The following is a 24,005-nucleotide window of genomic DNA, read 5'->3' as shown; positions in this document are numbered from 1 at the left end:
TTCCTTTAATTGGTGAGATGGAGTTGCACTGATTAGGTGAAATCCATATACATACATAAAGTATTATATTTTTCTTTCTCTAGGAATCACCTGGTATCGAACGCATATTGAGTTCAAGAGCATAATATCTCCCGAGCACGTTGTCACTGAGCTATGGTAATTCCATTCTCGATTTCATTGACACCATCTATTCCTCGAATCTCCAGTGCCACTCCGAAAAGTCCTCCAACTCGATGTACAGATTCAGTCCTTAAGGACTAGGAAGGTTAATTAGATAGAAATTAGGAAAAATTCCAAAGTCAGTGTTTAATTCCTTCAATTAATTTGTTTATTGAATCAATGAACGAGTAATATTGTCACACACATTTATATATATATATTTAATGATGGTAGGGATGGATAGGGCCAACTCTATGGAAAGGTTTGATGTCGTTCACGATTTCATGCAAAGATTTGAACTACATTCTAATCATATCTCACTGTGTATTGTATATATAATGATCATTATTAAATATAATTAAATAAAGATATTCTTTAGCATTAAAAAATTTGGAGTTGCATTTTTCAATATGTTGAAAATCATTTTTCAGGCCAAATGTCCCTTCAGCAAAAATGTTTTCGAAAAATAATCCGCTCATGCATAAATTCCCGAGTTGAAAATGTGACTTACTTGATACTCCTCTGTTATGCCCATAAAGCTATCATTGGTGGGCATTTCACCATGATGAGGATGAATCCAGGTGAATTTTGGAGGGGGTTCTCCTCTGTACTTAATTTGCCAAAAGACTGTTCGATTCGTTCTGACTGTTTTTGAGCCAGCTTGCCCTTATCAATCGAAGGAGATACTAAATCAAAATAAAAAGGTAAGTATTTATAATTTTTTGTTATATTATATTTACTCACGATGACGACAGAGATGTGGCCTAGTTTCGGGTGAGGGATCTGGTTCTCCAGCTTTGTTCACAGCAATAAATCTAAACTGATACAATTTTCCTTCACTTAAACCTGGAACGCGAGCCTCTAGATCATCAATTGTTACAACACAGTTATGATCACCGGTGACAAGAGCATCAAACCAGCCTCCAAACTTATCTTTTTTTTAAATAATATAATGGCTGATTGGTCGACCACCATCATTCTTGGGTTTGGCCCATTTAAGAGTCACAAACTTATTGTCAAAGTCCACAATACTGGGTTCACCAGGTTGACTAGAAGGTTCTGAAATGAGGGAATCGCATTTAACATCATTTTTCCTCTTAATACCATCCTTACTTACTATACGGATTTTCCGCCAAAATAGAATCTGTAGTAAGAATGGGCGCGAATTGACCTTCTTTCTTTATGGCAGATACTTCAAATTGATAGAAATGGCCCGGTATCAAGCCCTTAGCAGTGGCGTTGCATCCACTTTACTGTAAGAAGAACAAGTTCTACTAGTCAAAGGATTAACAGTAACTACCTCAAATTAATCACCGCGCAAGCAGTAACCCCTTCTCCAGAATCAATGCCCATATATCTGACTATATAAGCTGTAATGGGAGTGCCACCCTCATCTAAAGGAGGTTGCCAACTTAATTTGACATGTTCTGCATGGACCTCATCGGGTTGGAGAGACCTGGGTGCTAGAGGCACATCCAAGACATTGACTTTTCCTGAGGCCTCAAAAGTACCAGATTCACAAGTTAAACGAATTGCATATATTCCAGTGTCCTGGTCTCTATCAGCCTGGAAAAATATATATATAGTTCATCATTTATAAATGAGGATGAATATGTTCTGAGGATGCATGCCTTGGGTATACTCAAAACGGTATTTTTCTCAGTATAGATACCGTTTTTGCTGTATAATTCAATAGATGTGTCTTTATCTGTTGGGGTTGGATGACCATCTCGTAAACATTCAACTGTAGGAGCGGGCTCACCTCCAAACCACAAGTCATAATGAATTGGACGACTATTCGACAGAGTGATCCACCTTATAAGCTCTTTCTGATCCCGTGGCATTTTGACCGACTGTAGTCCAGTGTGAGTTTCCGAATGTTGTATCCAAAGCTTCGATAATGTATTTTTTGACGTCTGTCCTTCCATTATCCTTTGGAGGACCCCAGTGAACAGTCATATTATCTTGGAAGACGGTGTCCACGTAAGCATTGGTTGGAGGTGTTGGAACATCCATGATATTAACATTAATAAGAGTTTCATCTGAGCCTTGGGCATTCTTCATAATGACTTTGTAGGTTCCCGATTTCTCTCTCTCTCTCTTTGGATTGATGACATCTAATTGAATACGATCTCCATGAACGGTAAGCTGAACATCTTTTCCGATCTTGAAGATTTCCCCATCTTTTTTTACAAATATCTCAAGGTCTGATTGTTTTTCCCCCTCTACTTGATAGGGGATAGTCATATTACATTGTTTTTTTAGCAACACCGGTTATGGGCCCAACATCCCCCTTTCTAGGAGCATCCTCTCCCTTGATGACAGTAAATGCTAATTTTGATTCCAGAATCTCATCCCCCTTGTTTGATGGTGTTTTGCATATTACCGTTCCATTATCCTTCATGTCTGCTTTGTTGATAATGAGTTGATGTTTTCCATCCCCAAGATCCTTTTCTCAATTCTAGCTCCAGGAATTTCATTGAGGTTTTCTCCGTTTCTCAATTAGAAAAGAAAAGAATACATAAAATATTTCCGGCCGCCATGAAAAAAAATAAAAGAAACCTAAAATGATCTTGGTAATCCTGTACATTTGAAAAAATAAAAAAATGTTTGGAGGAGAGCGACATAGCTGTTATGACAGTTTATTAGATCAGCTATTTGCGGCCGCAAGAAGAAACAAATAAAGACAAATGCAACTCCATATATAGGAAGAACAAATAGACTGCAATTACTCAATCCCCTATTCTACTCCAAGTCCAGAAATGACTTAAACTCATAACTTCGGGCAAACCATCATTGTTACTCTCTGTCATTAACTAGGACACTTACTAGCTATGATTTTATACTTAGAGATGTTGTCTTCTCAAGAATTAAAAACGCTTTGGAAAAATAAGAAGCCTGTTGAGATTGCCCACAAGAGATTCTATACAACTCTAACCATACAATAAAATAATAATAGGGGACTCATTTGTAACAACAAGGGTGTGTAGCTAAAACTCGTGTAAAAAAAAGAAGTACATTATTTAAAATAATGAATGTTACTTTAATTTAAAATCAGACAGAGCACAGGTAAACTGTATCATCCATCCGGTGAGTAGTGTCATTTTAATTGTGAGATGTACTGATTGCCTGGTGTGCCGTGGTTACCCAAATACAGAAAGACACAAAAATATTATATTTTCCAACCACAACTATGTTTTTGAAATCTTTCTAGGATGTCCACTGTGCAAAGATACATAAATTTGGCCATGGACTTGATGACAAAAGTCACTTATACTATCTAAGGAGGGAACATATATATATATATATGTCACCGAAGGTTCATCACCTTTCTGCATGAAGTGGATGCCGATTATGGGGACTTACCTTACAAATGCATAGGGATATCAAGTGGATGAGTTGAGGGAAGCATCTAGAGCGGTTTTTGTACTGTGTTCAGAAATGCCAGTGTTTTTTTTAGAATAGTATTAGTGGTGATATAAGTGTATACTGAGGAAAGCTCAAAGTTGAAAAGTTTATTTGTGACATGGCCCTTATGACAGATAACACCGTGCATTTAAATAACCTCAACACACAAGGGAGATCTAAAACAGTGTGTGATCACTATTCTAACTATCACCGCCGCAAACTCGAGCAGTTCAAAGAAGGTTTTTCTTTCCCTCGTGCTAATTTGGCACATTTTCCGTGTGTGCTGGGATTCGCAAAGAGAGCCCTGAGTGCGAAAAACAAATCCAGAAATACAAGGCAGACATTGAAAATTTGCAGGAACAATTCATGGATCGTTTCTAAGATTTCCGCGAGATGGAACTACGAATTACGCTATTCACGAACCCCGTTTCTGCTGTGGTCGGCCCACAGCCATTGGAGCTATCGCCAACGATTATGTAGAGCCTTTTTATCAACTCCCAACCTCGACTTACAAAAGGGGAAAGGAAAACTTTGAAAAAAAAACAGATTGTAGTTGGTCATTTACAATATTTATTTTAAACAGTTCTTATTATTTTGGGCGGATTTTTAATTTTAAATTATGATAGGGAAAGTAAAGTTTACTTCTCTTTTTAGATGATCTATATTCAAGTTAACACATTTGTCCCTGAAGTTTTTGAACCAAGTAGATTGGTCACAGAACTTTACTAAACAGTTCCATCCAAACTGCACGTACAACTATCTCCATCATTGAGGTAATGACTGCATGCTGGAACTTTTCATTTAATATGTATACTATTAGCTTAGCAGCTTCAGTGTGTCTTCCCCTATGACTGGAGGTGGTATCGAATACCAGGGCAGTAATCCAATCCGTGAATTTTCAGGTCTCTAATAGAACTATTGGTTCATTGGTATAGTATGATCTTGTGATATGTGGGAACCCCAACAACTTCCCTTAAGCACATCGATGGGACATAAACATGAACTGCTAGAAATTTAGTGATGGATCCATAAAAATGTTTTAACCATTTTCTATACCAGTCTAGTACAGCACATGGAGAAGGATATACAGTGTAGATTTTTGTATTAATGAGGTAACGCCGTACGGTCCCAAAAAAAAAAGTTCGGTCTCATTTAAAATTTGGATAAGAATGATTTTATAAATGAATTGCAGATGACGTCATATGCTTTTCAAAGTTTTGAAATACGTTTAAATGACGCCATATTAAGTAATGTGTTGATACATAAATTACATTTGTACAACTCATAAATCAGAGTAGTAGAGAAAATCGGTACATAGATTGCGATTGAAAAAAAATTGTCGATATTGTGAATATTAGAAATATTGGTATATGAAAAAATCATAGTATTACGAAATGGGGAAAAATATTAGATCTTGGAGCAAGCCTCCAGCCATACTTTGAAGATCCACAATTATATTATATTCCCTATTATAACATATTTAAAAATAATCAAGTGGCTTCAATATGTTGACAAAAATAATAAATTTAGGATTTTATGTTAATTTATATCACCAATCGTTTATAATTTGTATCATTTCATACTCTGTCAATATGATTATTTTGATGAAATTTTCAATTTAACGTAAATAATAACCGTCAATATATTAATAACTATTCTCTAAATCATACTTAACATTTGGCACCAAGGAATATACAGAAAGCTAACTTTCATATGTGATTGCATATAGTATTTCCTCTCCCTTCTCACAGTCGTGGTTGAAAGGGGATAAAAAATGTTAGTTGTGAGCATCACTCTATATAATCATGGTGACTATATATAAACGTGAGGGAACAGGGGTCTTCCGAGGCAGTCTGGTTGGTGTTAGCTGACTCCCCTCACTCAATATTCCCTGTGCTTCTCCAAGTTCTTATGAAACCAAATCCTCCAGAGATATTCGTATGGAAATTTGAAAAAAGAAAAAGCTTATGAAAAAACTATGGGAAGCAAGTATGGCCTAGGCAACTAGTATGAATTCGGAAACAGAGACTGATAATAAAAAGCTCACAGAAATTTGAAGAGGGATCTCTGAGTCCCAACTAGACAAAATTTTCAGCTTACATTTCAAAGGGGAATTTTAATGCCCATACGTAAAACAAAATCATTATGTCAAAGTATGAAGGATGAGGGAATGAAATTCATTTTGAATACTCATATAGATCAAGATTTTCTGGATAGTGTATTGTCAAGGATTCGTCCCATCACAGGAAATAATACTCATCTATCCCCAGTGGAAGCCCTGAGACGACTAAAAGTAATTTTAATTGGAAAAAATCACGTACTTGTATTAAGAAATCCAGCTGTTGAAGAGGAGTTAAATGATGAGGATGATTACGAAATAGTTACGAAATCAATAAACAAGTCACTACTTTTTGTCAAATATACAAAAAAAAAAAGAGACATGATAAGGATACAATTGAATCATAGTAAGCTTAAGAAGATTCTGGACTTTTTGAAGCTCTTAAAACCGAAAAAGTAATTACAGAATAATCATCTCAAGTTTCCAATCATCTAGTTGAATTATATCCTAACTGGCCAAAAGAAGTCATTCTTTCCTTTGTGAAACAAGGATAAGAATTAGAGTAAATAATCTTAATAAAAATCTCAAACAAAAGAACGCAAGTGTTAATCTGAGAAAACTTAGACAGATTTCAATATACAAATTACATAAAAGCTTGCTTACAGATAGGAAATTTTTATTAATATATACTCTAATCAAATTATTGTTAGTCTCTTTAAGTAATTAGTTCTGAAATTGATTTTGTTATTCTATAAAGTATCAAGCAAGGATAGTTTATCATACCAATCGAAGTAAGTATTGGAAAGGATTTACAATCACAAATACACAAAAAGATAAAGATGTCCTCTTTATACCAAGCAATTTCTTTTTGGTGAATCTCTATGTCATTTTTATTTAAATATATTCATATAAAGTTTATTATACAATGTTTAACTGAAAATATTGTTAAATTGGGATTGTTATAGCGTCCTGATAATGCATTATCAACCTTTTTTTTAATTTAGGGGGGGGGGCTGACTTAATTTTTCCGGACAGAAGTTCGTAAACAGTCTTGTTTCTTTATAATGGCCCTGTAATAGTACTGTACATTCCAGACCCAATAGGGGTGGTCAGACTGAAAAAAAATCAATGCTTTAGGTAACATAAGAAATGTCAGGGGGTCAACCTTCAGTACCTCATGGTGTGAAATCTTCCGGGGAAGGTTCTCGGACTATTTGGTATACCCCAACTTCAGAGGAAAATTAATAGAAAGGAAAAATTTGACTTATTGTAGATCTTTACAATCTTGAACTAAGAAATCCCCTTAAAATTGTACAAAAACTAACTGAGAGGGCATTGAAACCACAGTCAATAGAAAAAATGAATGTGAAATTTACGGATAGTTTGTTCCATGAATCAAAGAAAACAGCAAATAAATATTATGGAGAAAGAAATGGTAAAAAAGATTGGTTTGTCACGGTGGACTTATTGCAATTATTTTGGACGTGGTGGATGATTGTAAATACACAAGCCCTTCGAATTGAAAAACAAAACAAAAAAACAATTACTAGGGAATGCTCTTAGCTTCACTTTTCCAAATATCATATTTTTTCATATCATTGATCCTGGAAATCCAGGTTTGAAATGAAGAGTGTGAGAAAGCTTAATATTAATATTAGTGACCTACATTTAATCTATTTAACGACTTCACTGTGTCAGATCCGTCCAGGTACTGGGCCTAATATATGTCAGAGATTTCATTGATATGGATCATTCCAGTTCCAATTATTGCTAATCGACAATGATATTATTCAAGGATCTTTCCCCTCAGTTCACAAAAACACGGAATATTGATATTTCTCTTCTCTTGTTTTTGTTTGTCTCCTAGTTGATAGATCGACAGCTGTAGCTTCCCTTCCTTATCTAAGAATTAATTGGTTAAACGACGTTAATCCAAATATTATACGAATTTTATAACAAGATATAATTTATGATTATTATAATTTTATTTTCGATAAAAACTTAAATGAAATATTTATTACTCTAAACTAATTTTTGGTAATAAAAATGTACTCAATAACTTTGATGAGATTGTGTGTGATATAAAAGAGATAACAGCTGATAATACATTTCTAACAACACTTATACTTTTTTTTATTGATATTTATTTAATATATATTACACATATATATACACTTATTCAATATTATTGATAAAATTATGTACCTTCAATAAAAAAAAAGTTACAGAGTGTGAATCTAAATTTTTACATAAATATACTAAAATATATAATTTGTTCATCTATACATAATATGTAAAAAGTACTTCGCACATTTTTATTTGCACCTGCTAAACGCACAGGCAGTACATGCTTATGAATACTTTATAAACACAGGAAAGGCAACGCCTGGTGTGATGATTGATGTGCTTTCTCACCTTCCCACGCGCTCGTAAGAGACAAGCAGAATAAACTAAAATTATAATAATTAAAAAAAAAATACACAAAAGAGGTCAATATATATAAAATCAAATATCTTCCCTCCTTCTTTCCTAGATGAATTGGGTATAGAACCCTATTGTTTAATAACATTGGATCCATCGTTTTTAAAAGAGTCAAGCTCCATTAATAATCTTTTGACTAATTTTTCAATCCCGACTGGCACAGGTTGATCGTTTACTTTTGCCGCATATATTATCCCCTGAATTTTGCCTAGTATAAACTCCATTTTTAGAACCTGCTCCATATTTACTGACGTCGAGACCAGCCAGTCGGAAGGATTCCATCTCTTCTAATAATGGAGCCAGATCTCAGCCTCTACTACTCTCACCAGAGGGGCGATACCAGTGCAAAAATAAAAGAGGTGGAAGGAAGTCTCAATTATAGTTCCACGAAAATGACACATCCGCTCCTCAGGGGTATCTCGACTCTTGTTGGTAAAGATAGACAATGTTACTAATCTATATCTAAACCATTTTTGCCTTGTGTCGCAAAAAGTATTTTGGAATACTATGCGAAGACTCACATTTGAAAAGTTCTAGTCTAGACCAAGCCTTTCCATTCTTCTCTTCTCCTCACGAGGACTTCGGGGTTAGTACGTTGTTGACTGTTGAATACGGCTCTTCTAATTTTCTGATTTTTCAGACAGCGAAGAGGAATGGAATCGGATACCCGCTTGATACATGGCCCCCAGGCTGTCAGAAACTTTTTCCAGCACTCCATAATGGTATAAAGTCCTTCAAATCCACTTCCCCCAGGCAGAGGAATTGACAAGCTGAATATAAGTCGACCTCCTTGGGAAACTCATCTCTACACCTCAGTCTCGGATTAAAATTCAATGGTTCGTTAGGGCCGAAAAGGGGAAGCATGGAATTGAAAATACTGCCCCATGATGATCCCATCTCTCACAAATACGGTCCGCATTTTTTTGTACTGAAAGGAGTTCCGTTTGCCCCATACATACTCTGTCCAAGAAGTTGTATTTAGTAACTTCTATATACTTTTCTTTAATTCTTTTAGCCAAGAAATCTTCACAGTGAAGGAGTCTTTTGATCCAGGAGAAGTTTAATGTTTGCCACATAGATTTATAGAGATTCAAGTGTCCAGCCGTTTGTCGGAGTATTAACTCTATCTTTTGATGTGTGCGCCATCGAAAGCTTGCAAACTCGATCGTTCCTAATCTTGTATACTTCATCACACAGTTCAACTGAGAATGGGACGTACCGTACCTCATTAGAAGAAAAACTTCTGGAAGGATGTTTATGTTCCATTCTAAAATTGCTTCGTATCTAGAGAGGGGAGTGATGCTATAAATCATGATACTTCTTTGGAGCATTTTTATTATTTTTATTTCGTTCTTGCTTCTAGCCACATGGTGGGAAAAAGCAACTTCAATTCCAAGTGGAGAGGCTAACGTAACGAACGCAGAGTTACCAAGATGTGGCCTCATTTTTCACAGTTAGACGAAATTTTTGTCTTCCCAAGATTAATCGTAAGTCCCGACTTCCTCCAGAAAATCTGTAGCCCCTACAAATAGACAAACATAAGTTATGAATAACATTATTTTTTGAATTTTTAAATTATTTGACCACAACCATTTTGTGTCCAAATGCGTCCCCGCCCCATACGTCTGTGGAACGAACAGGCTCATACTAGTACAGATTTAAAAAAAATATTGATTTGAAACATATCATTTAAAATATATGTGTACAAATATTTACCATTGTGTAAAAAGTATCAGCTCTAGCAAGGTGGAAACGCTGGGAAAGGGCTGAAGAGTTCAATCAAATTAGAGGATATGTATGATCAACCATAATTATATAATTTTTACATGTTCAAAATATCTTATGTGCATTGTAAAACTGACTTCTTTTGATTTGTTTTTTCTTGCTAATTAATAATAAAATCTTTTTTTTTTTGTTCAATATTGTTTTATTTAAAAGTATTCTTCCATTTATATTATGAAGCAGAGTCCCTTAACACTCTCAAGCCATTGCTTAGCTTGAACCGTATTTTTTTTCTATCAAGAAGCAGTGTAAAATTAAAATACGAAATTGTTTTTGATCGATTTTTGTAGAAATATGTAACACAGGTAGGGCCACACTTAGAACAGTTACCTATAAACTAAAAAACTTTTGGTACTAACTGAAAATGAAGTGAATTTAAAAAAATAGGGACATCTGTGAAGCTCGGGACTTTTCAGCCCATATGCTACATCTTTACTTCATATCCCTCTATCAAAAGTAGTAGTCTATTTTCGGAATTTACTGAATAAATAAAAAAAATCTGTCAATGTCACTAGGGCCAAAATCGTAGTTTAATTAATGCAATTTTGGCAATCGTTCTCAGTTATTTGTGACACTATGTCTTCCTCAAATAGGACCCTTTTTTTCTCGTGATTTCATTCTTCAAACGTTCCAAAAATACTTTTAATAATTGATGTCGATGATTGGGGCTATTTTCGAGTTGATAAATGAATAATATGTGCATCCCAGAATACTGATGACATACACTTCCCATCAGACTGTTGTGTCTCTCCACGATTTGAATTCGGTTCATCACAACCATTACACCCGGTGGACCGCCGATTGGACTCTGGAGAGTAGTGACACATAGTTGTTTTTGATCGGCACACACCTTACATTCAGCTTTTGGATGTCCAAATATTCATCCACCATATAAACATTAATTATACTTAGACCAAAATAATAGAAATATTGTTGAATGACTTGGGAATCAATTTATTGATTTGTACAAAGTCAGGGGCGTTATCAGGGGAAGGGAGGAGCTATAGTTCCCAAATTGATTATGTTCTTATCATTTTATGAAATTATAGTTTTATTCTAAACATACCTTAATTTGTTTTTTCTAAAAACGTCATCCATTCAACTTCCATTCGTGCACGTTGTCACGGTTGCAAATTTTACAATTTCATCACACAATTTACAATCTGTACACAAAATATGTATCCATATCGATCGTTTTTTTATATTATGGAAAAGTAGTGCTCCTAAGGTCTCCAATTATATATTTTGACAAAAAAAAATAGGTACAACAAAGTTTGAGCATGATCAATAAATAGTTAGAGGTTCTACAACGACCCTAACTTATTTGTCTTTTTGGATAAAGCTGTATATTTCCTTTTAAACAAACAAAATATGTTGTTGTTTTTTTAACTTAAAAAACTATCCCTTTAAATTAACAACTCTTTATCAGAAAAGCATAACTACATATCAGTGCATCTTTTTTGAAAATTTTCTATAAATGAAGACTATAAAAATTACAGCTTTGAAATTCACTGGGTGAAAAAAACCATTCCCCCACCCCCCTTTATGAAAATTTACAAATATCCTATTCAAGCAAAATACATTCAAAAATGGTATTCAGAACCTGATCTTATACTTGTATTAGGTTTTTGAATACTTGTATTAGAATTTAACTTTCCTATTCATTTCTTAATTATTTATTTTTTAGTATTCATTGTAGGGATACTTGATTTTTTTTATTATATAATCTTCATTTATTGCAAGCCAATATCAATGGAATAAATTGATAAAGAAATTTAACAAAAAGTATAATAATATCACTCATATTAAAATTAGCTGAAACAAATACGAAACTGTACGTCTGTTAAAGTATTAGGAAAAGTTTGAGGCTTATCGACTCTGAAACTAACAGATGTACGCCTATAGTCCATAAAATATAATTCGTAATAAATAATAAAATAGTATAGGATGTCCTTATAACGTTTAGAAAAATTTGAGGTTGCGTTTGTTTATAAAATTGTCCCGACAAATTAAAATTAATATCTTTTTGTATCTACGTTTATATATATAATGCTGAGATATAATGAAGAAGGATAAAGTAAACAAATGATGGATGAAGCACAATAATAATACATTCAAGACTCCAGTTTAAATAATAATATGCATATGATTTTTTTAAATCCTCTCACAGAAAAAAAAATTTGTGGCAGTAAAATAATATTTAACCCTGAAAACGGAAATGAAACATTGACCCTCTTCTATTTGCTCCAATATCACTGTGTCTCTTGCATTTCTTATTTTCTTGCTCATTAACCATAGGTTTTAACTTTGATATAAGACGTTTCAAAGCTAATTTCTGGAATAAATTTTTAAAATCATCATATAATTTTACTACGTATAAAGCACTTATGAACAAGGTCCATTTTATATATTAGTCTTCCTCTGTCCTTATTGATGTTGCAAAGGGAATTATTCACAAATTTTAACTTATTGGTATACAATACATTAGACGAAATTATTTTTTCAATTTGCGTAATCATTTACATCATCTTGCTTCGTAAGATGTCAAATTCGTATTTCACCTTTCTTAAGATTAAGGAGTGTGTTTTGGGTACAAAGATTCCCGCTTTTTAATTTTTCATGATATGTAAACCAGGAGGATTTGTTATCCGATAGGTCATCTTCAAAGTCCTTATTCAAAATTTGTAATGAGTCCACACTTGAATTGTAGTAGGTCTCTAATCCTTTCTACAGATATTTTCAGTCCATAGCCTCCAAAGATTTAGGAGTATCGGTTCCACTCCTGCAACTTACGACACAGCATTAATCTGAGTACGGAAAACATCCTTATACTGTAAAATCAATTCGAATCTCAAGTCATGTCAAAGTTCTTGACTATTTTCATAGAATACTCAGAGTTCATTCAAGCTCATTTCAAGTGTATAGCATACTATATAGAGTACATAGTATTAACGCTTTTCCTGAGGACGCAATATACTACATTTAGAGGCTAAAACAAGTCGTAAGACTTAGCTATGGAGTCCAAGTCAAGACTCGAGTCTTCAAAATATGGACTCAAGCTCAACTCGAGTCCAATTTCCCACCTTTGGCAATAATTTGATTGTATCTTAAATTATACATATATTATTATAATAACAATTAATAAATCCAAAATCTATAATTGAAAACTCATGTTCTCTTTGGAGGGATATTCTATTCAAATAAGGAAAAATCAAAGAAAAAAATAATTTCTTATTTCTTGAGAGCAATTTTAGAGTGTGGGGCGTGCTTCATCCTTCCCTCTTTAATATATCAGAGTATTATGTGTTGGCTATAGTTGATAATATTGTAGAGAAAAACACGTGCAAGGAGAAGGGGGAAAAAAATACATATGGTATCATTGTTTAAAATACTGATGTGATTATCATCTGGCTGCTTTATTATGATTTTTGAGGGTATAACGAATGTATTTATTAGCAAAATGTTTAATGAAGACATACTACGTATAATTGACTTCGACGTTTTTTATCTGTTATAGTAGATTTGAAAACGTCACACTCCATGAAATTGTAATTCATTATGAACCTTATTCTCAGAATAATAGCTAATGAAACGACAAAGTAGAGTATTTAGAAATATATTTGAAGTTTCAAGTTTAAAATAGAAGGCTTAAATTAAATATAATCTACATACTAAAAAATAAACCATTAAACATTTAAGTTAAATATACAAAATTAAACAATTAAAATCACTATAAAAAAATCTATTAATAATAATAAATTATAAATACAGATTATTGAAATAATAGATTGATCCAGATAATTTTTTCTTGTTCTAACATCGGAATTCAGTTAAATATGTCCTAACTTTAGGTTGCAATACACAAGCGAGACGTGGAGTTTAATCAAAAAGATAATCACCCCTCTTCTTCATGTGGAAGTTGCTATATACAATTGTGCACAGGATAGATATATATCTACCGATGATATCTAACTAATTATTAATAATAAAGTAAATGTCAAAATCATAAAATTAGACAATAAAAATACTAATAAAAAAATGTTATAAATAAATTCATCGTAAAGATTTAGAGCAAAAGCTAATTATGTAGTAATGTGCGGCGATATTATTCCCTATTAAGAGCATCAAAAAAGATTTTTCCCCGTTATTTAGGTATGCTTATATAACAACATACTATTATCATGATGGATATACACAATTGTTAATTATAATGCAACACCCAATGTAACTACCCTCGTTGTTGTGACCATTTAAACAGTTGTTTTTGCCTTTTATGAGTTTTCTGAAGACCATTTCTTGGAGCCCATCAACCATAGCTAAGCCTTTAGTGATAAAAAAGTAATATTTATTGACTATGTAATATTGGAAAACCTAATTATCATACCCAAGTCTTAAAGCGAAGTAAGTAGTCCCAGACAAACTAGTTGCAAACCATCCAAAGCTACTACCCCCGTTGTTGTGACCATTTAAGCAGTTGTTTTTGCCCTTTACTGAGTTGTGTATCATAATTCTTGATATGTTTAGCTAAAATAGAATCATATTTTATGGTTAGATTTAAAAAAAAATTGAATACTTACTGTGAGATAGTACAAAATTCAGAGTTCCATTTTGATATTCGTAAATACTTTTTACTGATAACTTGATCGTCATGTGGTGTGGATGACTCAAAACATTTTTATATGTATTTCTATATATGACATCAGTACCAACATCCTTCATTAATTTAATGATGGTTCCTTGGGAAGGGATATGTTTACCCTTGTATTTCTCCATAAATTTTTTAAACGTAGATGATTAGCAATGGATAAGGTTATATTACATGCAATAAGCATCTTTATGAGATCAGAGTTAAAGTCTCACTTGATGTATTCATCGTCAAATTGATTTTATAGATGAATATCCATACTCTTGTTATGATATGAGGATAATGAGTGGCGTGTAATTCTAGACAGGGGACTAAAGGCACATTTATATCGACAAATCCAACAAACCAACTGTTTCTCATCCGGTAAGTATTTTCCAAATTCCTGGGCCTCCATTTTCATAAATCCAGACAGAAGGCGACGTAATTTTGGGGATTTTATTCAGTTCTCTATCGACTATCACCATCTCATATTATATTAATATTGAAAAATAAAGGTGGGAATGATAACGTTCATGATTGATAGATGAAGATGTATACTATTTAATCAATGATGCCATAAGTAATTCTTCTTTTCTCCTCTCACGCTTTTCTATTCTTACCAAAATTATCCCCCTTAGTCATGGCCTATGAAGAAAAAGGGGTGATTATCTTTTTGATTAAACTCCCCCTCTGGCTTGTGTTTTGCAATCTAAAGTTATGACATATTGAACTGAATTCCGATATTAGAACAAAAACTTAAATATATGATGGTTTATCTTTTAGTATGTGGATTATATTTAATTTAAGCCTTCTATTTTAAACTTGTAACTTCAAATATATTTCTAAATACTCTACTTTGTTGTTTCATTAGTTGTTATTCTGAGAATATGGTTCATAATGAATTACAATTTCATGGAGTGTGACGTTTTCAAATCTACTGTAACGGAAAAAAACCGTCTAAGTCAATTATACGTTGTATATCTTTATTAAACTATTTGCTAATAAATACTTTCGTTATTAGCACTCAAAAATCATAATAAAATCTCACTGATAATCACATTATTGTTTTAAACAATGATACCATATGTCTTTCTCCCCCCTTCTCCTCGCACGCGTTTTTCTCTACAATATTATCAACTATAGTCATGGGTGTTTTTAAAAGAAAAAAAAACATATATAAAATAAACAATGCATTTTTCTTGACCCTTTGTTGTCAAATCTCCTCAATAAAGTTATACACTTTTAAATAAAAGTTTCAGAGCATATAGGAAGTAATTCTCCTTTTACATCAAATACACTATGGTAAAAATCGTAATCATCCAGTCCTGTATGGTCACTTCCACCGCGCATTCATTTTTAATTTTTACTTCTAGGATGGTACGGTGTCTCAGGATCCTCGAGCAGTCGTAGAAGAGGTGCCAGCTCGTTACTATTACTTCTTCACAAAGAGAACAACTCTGGCTATCCTTTTCTGGATTCGATTTATCCGTGAAGAGGCTGGAAGTTGTGAAATATCATATTTTTACATTATTTTCAACCCGTGATTATTAATTTTTAAGGAACAAACAATAAGGGTGTTATTTTTCGTGATTTTTGTCTGCTTACAAAGCAATATTATCCGAATCTGAAATAATCAAAACATTTTTAGAATATAATTTAAGAGGTTATGCTAGTCCATAGTTTTACTTATATAAATGCTATTCGTCATATTTTAGAATTGGGAAGTGTGACATATTTTAACATACTTAAAAAAAATGCAAGGCCTTTTTTTCAAATGATCTTATATGTATAAGAAAAAAACCTTTTTTAGTAAGCTTTTTTAATAATATTTTACAAATGATTTTTCGAAAAGAACATTACATATTTTTTTGTATATAGTGTTCTTATTTCATTTTATTGACTTTTTTTATTACATTTATATATATTTTTTTTTTCTAAAATGACTTTTTTTTACTAGGTCAATCAATTTTTTATTTCTATGGTACTTTAATATAAAAAAATTATTTTTCTTGCCTATATTTAATTTTTAATTATTTTTCTTGTCAATATTTAATTTTTAATTATTTTTTTTTATGTGATATACATTTTTATTTTTAATAAATATGTAAGGATAAAACAGTTTTGAAAATCTTCATATGTAAAATACTCTTCGATAATAGCAATTATTTCAGATTTGGTAAGAATGATTTAATATCAAAATAGATTCATTTATTTCTTCTTTATGAAACGTGTACCTTAGTGTTTATTCAAAAAATTTGTAAAGAATCAAAGTTATGACGATTCATTGTATGAATGATAAATATAACATTTGTGTGTGTGTAAAGGAAAAAAAAATATATTCAATATTTATATTTTTTTTAACAAATAAAGTGACAAGTGATCGTATTAATAATTACTAATCCTTTGTTCAAAAAGCATTTTACGTGAAACTTAGTTTTTTATAATAATAATAACTATCTCAGCGAGAGAAAATATAGGATTAAAATGTTTTTTTTACTACATATTGAAAATCTAAGAAAGTTAATTTCTTATTTGTAATTTTTAGCGGCGATTCCAAAAGCCTATCAAAGGTCGACTTAATTCTAAAATAAAATAATATGTATTAATAAGTTGATACAAAAAAAGAATTAACTAGAAATCGATTGAGGTCAGCCTCATTTCCCTGACGAAGGTATAGAGGTATGGAATTAAAAAGACTAGTCCTTTTATAATAAAAACTATTGTTGAAAATTTATTAGTTGGTTTCGGGAGGTGAAGAGGAATAGATATAATATAAAAAATAACGAAAGAGCAGACTCCAAGCAATAATCCCGGTGATAGGTAAAAAAATAGAGGTAGTTTCTGAAGTGCATCAAACCTAGTGTTTTAAATGCTTGAAATTTTATGATACAAAATCAAAGTGCCTAGTCCTTAGCAAGTCAAGATATTCTAAATTTGAAACCTTTTTTTGCACAGGACTAGCACTACGCATTAGAGGGGTGAAGGAAATTAAGATGAACGTAAAGACTGTTCTTCAAGAGGAGTTAGAAAAGGACGAGTGCAAAATATATCTGATACTTATAGCTGGAAAGACGAAACAAGATTATATTTTTAGAATCTTTAATACTGATTGAGCAAAAGGTTGAAACCGGCACGGCACAAAATAATTCAAAATGGACAGGACCTTCAAAAATAAAAGGTTTTTTCGGATCCCTCATGGTCTTGTTGTGTTCTAGCCTCTTCTTAAGATTGCAGATGGTCTTACGTACAATTCCCGTCAACTTAGCTACCTTTGTTGGAGTGTGACCCGCACGAAGAAGAGTTGATGCCCTAAGAATTAAATCTCGCTGCGATGACATTTCTGGTCCGACTGAAAAATTCAAAAAGCAGCAGGAGCTTGAGATACATGGCTCCCTATAAAACTACAGACAGTTCTAATTTCCTGTGGCAGAACCTCTCAAATCAATATCATACAAGCCTGTAAATATCAAGTTTCCCCCCGGTATCTGGCCCGTTTATGCCCTTATTTCAGTGATGTAGTTGAACTGAAGAGAGAGCTGTAGGAGAGCTGAAGGCATCATTTCAACATCGATATTGCAAGATGAGCAGTTTGAATACAGTTCAAAATATGCTTTATATTATTAAGACCCCAATTTCTTACATCGGTGACTTTTGACCTCTGTGTTTCCTTTAAGTGATCCACTCACTCCCATTGTTTGCCAATATATCATCTGGATCTTCGCTTTGGGTACCAAGTTTTTCCATGGAATTTGATAAGTGGTTGTACACAAAGATCCTCTTACAGACAAGTTATAAATAAAATTTCCTAGGAAAAATTACTTTAAATGTGCTCTTATAGAGGGAACTTGCATTACATGTGACCATATAATGTTTTAATAGGAATTCAAATTACTAATAGATACAATATATAGTCATGAACGAGATATCCCATTTAATAAAAACTAAAGAAAAATAAAATTTAATTTATCATTATCATATTAGCTTTTCTAAACGTAAAACATGTCAACTAACAGTATTTTTAATGTTAGTCAAATCAAAAGAAGACGACCACTACTTTGAGAAAAGACGTTTGGATGATATTAAAAGAAATATGGGTATTAATGGAATAGTCTCTCTTAATACTTAAGGGGGGAAGAGAACCAATGATGAAGAGAGTAATCTCTTTAAAACTAGACATAATTTGTCTTTAAGGTGTCAGATCAAAAATAGTGTCTACTTCTACTCGCTCCTGTCCTTTATTCCTTCTTACTAATTATGTGTATTTCTATTCTTAATTCAGTGCCTTTAGAGAGATCATCCCATTTGTTTCTAAGCCAATAGGAAATTCAGTATATTTTAAGCATTATTCCAATAAAATTGAGAGGCACAAGGTTAAAATATCTTCTAATATCTAGCATTTTATCATTATCAACGCATATGGACTTAATAGGAAATCAATCTCTTTTTTCCAGTCTCTTATCAATAACCAAAAAAAATGATTAACTTCCCTTAATTTTGGTTTGTAACCTTAGTGTTGATATTTATACAAAAAAAAAACCTATGACACATCCAAATACCTGAGCATTATTGAAATTAATGAACGAACTAAAACTATGTAATGTGATTAGGATATCGAATGAGGAAAGGGATTCCTACTCATGGAAAAGTGGTAAGCTGTCGTAGAGGATCGATCTTGCTCTGGTCTCTAGTTGTTTGCTCTATCTCTCTGACCAATTTGAACCTTCTTCCAATCATAAAATTATTAATTTAGAACTCTTCAAAATTCCTGTAAATAGGATCTCTAAGCTGATCATGGATCTCGAAGAATATAAAATAAAACCAAAAAATAAATTCTGAAAATCTTACGACCCAGCAAAGTCATGCAAAATACTTTAAAACACTTTAATAAAGCTAGTTTGGGACGCAACTTTATCGTTCATAAATTTGAGAAAGATTACAGGGTAATGTTGAAGAAATAATGAACAATGGGTCATTATTTATTCGAACCTTTATGGGGGATAGTTTATTCGTGTTTGGTATTTTAGAAATCGCCGATGGGGAAATGCTGAGGAAAATAGACACTGAAAATAACTATTACAAATGATTTAAAGCTCTTTCATCAAGAAAGGTTTCTCCACCAAAATAATTATTAATTTTGTTACAAAGAATAGTATAGTCTCTGATTCAAAGGCTATTCTCAAATTATTACATAAACATTACCAGAAAATAGTTGGTTGCCATAGAAGGGATTTCCCAGGACTCAAAATAGGGGTGAATTGTTCTGTGGTTTCTTAAAATAATATTTTTGAATATATGAGGATAAATTATAAGGATAACGAAACAACTAGTCCAGATAATATAAGAGGTAAATCTTTACTTTATGGGATGATGATATTATTCCATATCTTCTTACATTGGTACTCAAATGGAAAGAAAAGGTAAAATTCCTGCTGGACTGACTCGGGGTAGGATATCTCTCATTTAAAAAAAAGGAGATGGAACTAACATTATTCATTGGAGACCATTAACGATTCTTAATTAATCTTATAAAATTTTTGCAAGGGTGTTGGCAAAACAAATGGAGCCGATTTAAAATAAGAAGTTGGGATGGGATTTCTTAAAAATTGACATACTTCAGATATTTCACGAAGATTTCAATCTTCTTTTGCGCCAATGGAAAAAAGGAAAAAATATGGAGCATTCATTGCAATTCACTTCAGCAATGCGTTTGATACATTGGGTCATAATTGTATCTTTTTTGTCAGTCAGGAAATACCTCCCGAAAAAAAATTTCAATCCAATCAGAGCCATTCTTTATCATAGAACTTTTAATATTATGCTAGATGGAGAAGAGAGTGACCCGATAGTGGTTTACCAATACCCAATACACACTCGATTTTCTTAATTTGGTATAATGTATTATTTATATATATCTATATAATAAAAAAACACTTGTACGTTGGAGCACTCGTATCTAAAGGTATTGTTGTATAAAGAATTTATCATATACAAGCTAAACATTTGTGTCTCCTCTAAAATATTATATTTTTAGAAATGAGATGGATATTGCACAGTAGATTTTCAGATTCCAAAGCTATCATACATATTAAAAGACGACAGAATGTGGAGTCTACTAATACTTGTTAGCAACCTTAGTTTTTTTAACATTGTATATTCATTTTCTACAGGTTAAATAATTATTTTGTTCTTTTTTATATTATTCAACACGACTCTTGTTTATATATTGATAGTCTTGTATCAATCATGTGGTTCATCCCCTTTAAAGCAGAATATGGGATGCACTCCAAATTCGAATAGGATAACAAACGGAGTAGCGACAGAAGAAGGGGAAATACCGTGGCAAGTATCCATTATTTATGTATATAAGGATATTACGTTGAATAGTGTGTGTGGAGGATCGATCATTGGTACGAACTATGTTTTAACTGCTGCTCATTGTTTTGATGGAATAACTGTGGACGGTGTTAAACATTATAAGGATTTGGAATTGAGTTCAGTACGTATATATAAGTATATTTCATCCTAGTGACATTTTTTGCTGATCAACAGTCTTTCTACAAACATATTATTTTCATATAAGTATATTTGCGGTAGAACCCTGCATTCCCCTAGTAATTAAATGTTCGCCAAAAGACAAAATTTTCTTTAATAATATAGAACAGGGATTCTCAACCTTTTTCATGTGATGTACCAAATGTAAAATATTTATTTATTCCAAGTACCCCCTTACCAGCACAAAGAATTCTTTGCTTCAATTATAAGGCAGTATCAGGATTAAATTTTGGAGGGGCTTAGTTTTTGCATTTTTTTTAAAAATAAAATTTCTAAATTAAAATATTTTTTTACAAAGTTTTTCCAAAATCCATATCCATTCTTAAAAAATTGGAAAAAAACAATTCAAATATTAATTTTTTTTGTGAAAAATTTAAAAATCTATAGGGATTTGCATTTTAGGTCTATATATGTCCCAGGGACATATATCAGTCACTCCCTTTAGTGGATATCCCAAAAATCTTTCTATCACCTCTCTATATTAAACTCGGGTTAACGAAGAATTTTGTAAAAGTAATGGTTAAAGTCAATTCTGAAAAGGTTCCAATATCTTTCGAAAAAAAATTCGAAGGTTTGTTAAGCAAAATTGAAGGAGGGAATATTTGTTAGACCACAAGTAAGGGAAGTTTTGAATGGCAATGAATTTCAAAAAGCCTTACGTCCATTGGCAATGACTTGCCTGGTTTTTAAATGGATATATGAAAATTTCCTTGGAAATAACAAGTCGCTTGCGTTAAAAGATGGGGCCAAGAATTTGCTTGAGGCTTATAGATAACTTGAATACCGAATGTCCTTGAAAATGCACATCCTACATTCCCACTGAGATTTATTCCCCGAAAACATTGGTTCAGTGAGTGAAGAACCAGGAGATTGATTTCACCTAGATATTAGCACAAAGAAAAATCAATACCAAGGATTTTGGAATGAAAACATAACGGCAGACCATTGTTGGATGCTGTATTATCATAATCCAGCCAAAATATACAAAAGGAAGACACATTCACAACGCTTCTAACATATCATCTTTTGTATATTTTTGTTTTGTGTTCCAAAAATGAGACTTTTTGCATAATGTTAGATCTATGTCAATAATAATCTCAAAAAATTGATAAAAATTTCAAACCACTGCTTTTCAAAAACTCAGAAAAAAAAATCAGATTTAAAATCAGTTCAAAAAAATGCATTTAGCATGTGCTATTGAACAATTCGTGGGAGGGGGAGGGGGTGAATTAACATCTACCTCTAAAAGAAGAATTATCGTCCATCTTTGGTGTCAAAGGATTTAAAAAGGCATCATAAAATAAATATACATGATTTTAAATATAATTATACTAATTTTGCAGCAATAATGTTTTTTTTTAAATTTAGAAGGTATCCTCCTTATAGTAATAATTAAGTAATGCCATATGGTCTCGCTCCTGCCTTCTCCTTTACACTCTTACACAAATCCCATCTCTTATTATTCTGTCCTCAAGAATGAAATTTACAACAGGTTATACTATATATAGTGCACCCGCCATCAATATTTCATTAAATACTGCTAGATTTTTATTTCTTAGATCAAAATATATTTATGGTATACATCATGGAGCACTATATACAGTTTACCCGGTGACTTGTTGTCATAAATACAGACAAACAGACTTCCATATAAGTATATAAAACCCAAATTAACTAAAGTTTGCTGCAAAAATGATGGGGATCACGCTTGTGATTTTTTGAGCTGTACAAAATCTTTTGTATTTGCATAGAAATATTTTTCTAATTTTTACCACTGTCCCTTTTGTAGGTATTCGCGGGTGGATATCAAGAAATACAATCGGGAAAAGAATATAAGATGAGGAAGATTTTAGTACATCCAGCCTATAAAAGGCCAAAACCTGGCCTTGTCAATGATATGGCAATCGTAACAATGAAGGAGGAATTTGAATTTAGTTCAACCATCCAAGTAATTTGTTTACCGTTGTTGAATTCTTCAATTCCCAATATAGGATCCACTGTTGTAGGTAAGGATGAATAAGTATTTCATGCTTACCTGAATATAATAAAAAAATAAACCAACTTTAATAGCTAGCGGATGGGGTATAACGAGTTCTAAAGGTACTTCATGTCCTCCTAATCTTATGAGAACCGACTTACAAGTCTACAGTTTTAACAGTCCAAGTTGCAGAAAATATTTACTACCTTATGCTCCAAAAAATTCAATCATGTGCGTTCATAATCCCATCTCTTGTACTTGCGGTGGTGATTCAGGCGGTCCACTAACAATGGAAGTGGACGGAATATGTACATTAGTAGGAGTTACTTCGCAAGGGTATCAATGTGGAGAGCTGGGGTTTGGTTCGTTGTATATGAATGTTTCACACTTTTTAGATTGGATCATTGATAATATATCAGTAAGTTACTTCCTCTTAATTTAAAAAAATCTTAAAATGTCTTTAATTTTTTATACAGGAATCTTGCTCTAAACCGTTAAACAAATAACACTTTTTGACTATGTCATGCCAAAGATATTATTTATATATTTTTAAATATATTTTCTTTTAATAGTGTACGTATTATGTGACTGCTCTTTCTAAATAAATCTTTGTAGAGTAGCACCTTCTTTCTGCTTAATTATTATAGTTTTAGATGGTAAGCATATTCGGTATGTTCGAAAATAAACATGGTAACTGTGACTATTTGTAGAATATTTTGAAGGGAAGTAGCCTAGCAGTCATAAGAGAAAAAAATAATTACAAGTCCCACTTTGTAAGACCAAGGATTGGTTGGGGTTTCTTCGACGCCTAATTACTCCAGGCAATACTGGGTACTACTGCTAGTTAAATAATAATTACAGCTTATGTTGTTTATTCGATTTAGTACCATATGTCTTGTTCCAGCCTTCTTCATACACTCTTTCTTTCACTGGAAAGATATTAACCATCTTCACTTTGAAGA

The 24,005-nt window shown here is 32.4% G+C and overlaps 2 protein-coding genes and 1 long non-coding RNA gene across 3 annotated transcripts; 1 reads left to right on the top strand and 2 right to left on the bottom strand.

Annotated features, from left to right (window-relative positions):
- Nucleotides 1–904: 904 nt before the first annotated feature.
- LOC121132113 (myosin-binding protein C, cardiac-type-like) lies at nucleotides 905–2,406 on the bottom strand. The gene is made up of 5 exons (XM_071893897.1): nucleotides 2,074–2,406; nucleotides 1,791–2,012; nucleotides 1,474–1,725; nucleotides 1,277–1,412; nucleotides 905–1,218 (listed from the first exon to the last, which is right to left on the bottom strand). Exons 1-4 carry the CDS (start codon nucleotides 2,404–2,406, stop codon nucleotides 1,410–1,412), a joined length of 810 nt encoding a protein of 269 aa, XP_071749998.1. The 3' UTR covers nucleotides 905–1,218; nucleotides 1,277–1,409.
- An 11,586-nt stretch (nucleotides 2,407–13,992) lies between these two features.
- LOC139907468 (uncharacterized) lies at nucleotides 13,993–15,098 on the bottom strand. The gene is made up of 3 exons (XR_011784130.1): nucleotides 14,467–15,098; nucleotides 14,274–14,413; nucleotides 13,993–14,211 (listed from the first exon to the last, which is right to left on the bottom strand). It is a non-coding gene; the product is annotated as an uncharacterized lncRNA (long non-coding RNA).
- A 5,469-nt stretch (nucleotides 15,099–20,567) lies between these two features.
- LOC121132114 (trypsin epsilon-like) lies at nucleotides 20,568–23,659 on the top strand. Its single transcript, XM_040727559.2, has 5 exons — nucleotides 20,568–20,680; nucleotides 20,744–21,009; nucleotides 22,855–23,071; nucleotides 23,136–23,461; nucleotides 23,520–23,659. Exons 1-5 carry the CDS (start codon nucleotides 20,614–20,616, stop codon nucleotides 23,547–23,549), a joined length of 906 nt encoding a protein of 301 aa, XP_040583493.1. The 5' UTR covers nucleotides 20,568–20,613; the 3' UTR covers nucleotides 23,550–23,659.
- Nucleotides 23,660–24,005: the final 346 nt, after the last annotated feature.

The sequence above is a fragment of the Lepeophtheirus salmonis genome, unplaced genomic scaffold (genome assembly GCF_016086655.4).
Source record: "Lepeophtheirus salmonis unplaced genomic scaffold, UVic_Lsal_1.4 unplaced_contig_1505_pilon, whole genome shotgun sequence".
NCBI lineage: Eukaryota > Metazoa > Arthropoda > Copepoda > Siphonostomatoida > Caligidae > Lepeophtheirus > Lepeophtheirus salmonis.
The sequence above is the reverse complement of the archived record's forward strand: the minus strand, read 5'-3'. Positions and strand labels throughout refer to the sequence as shown.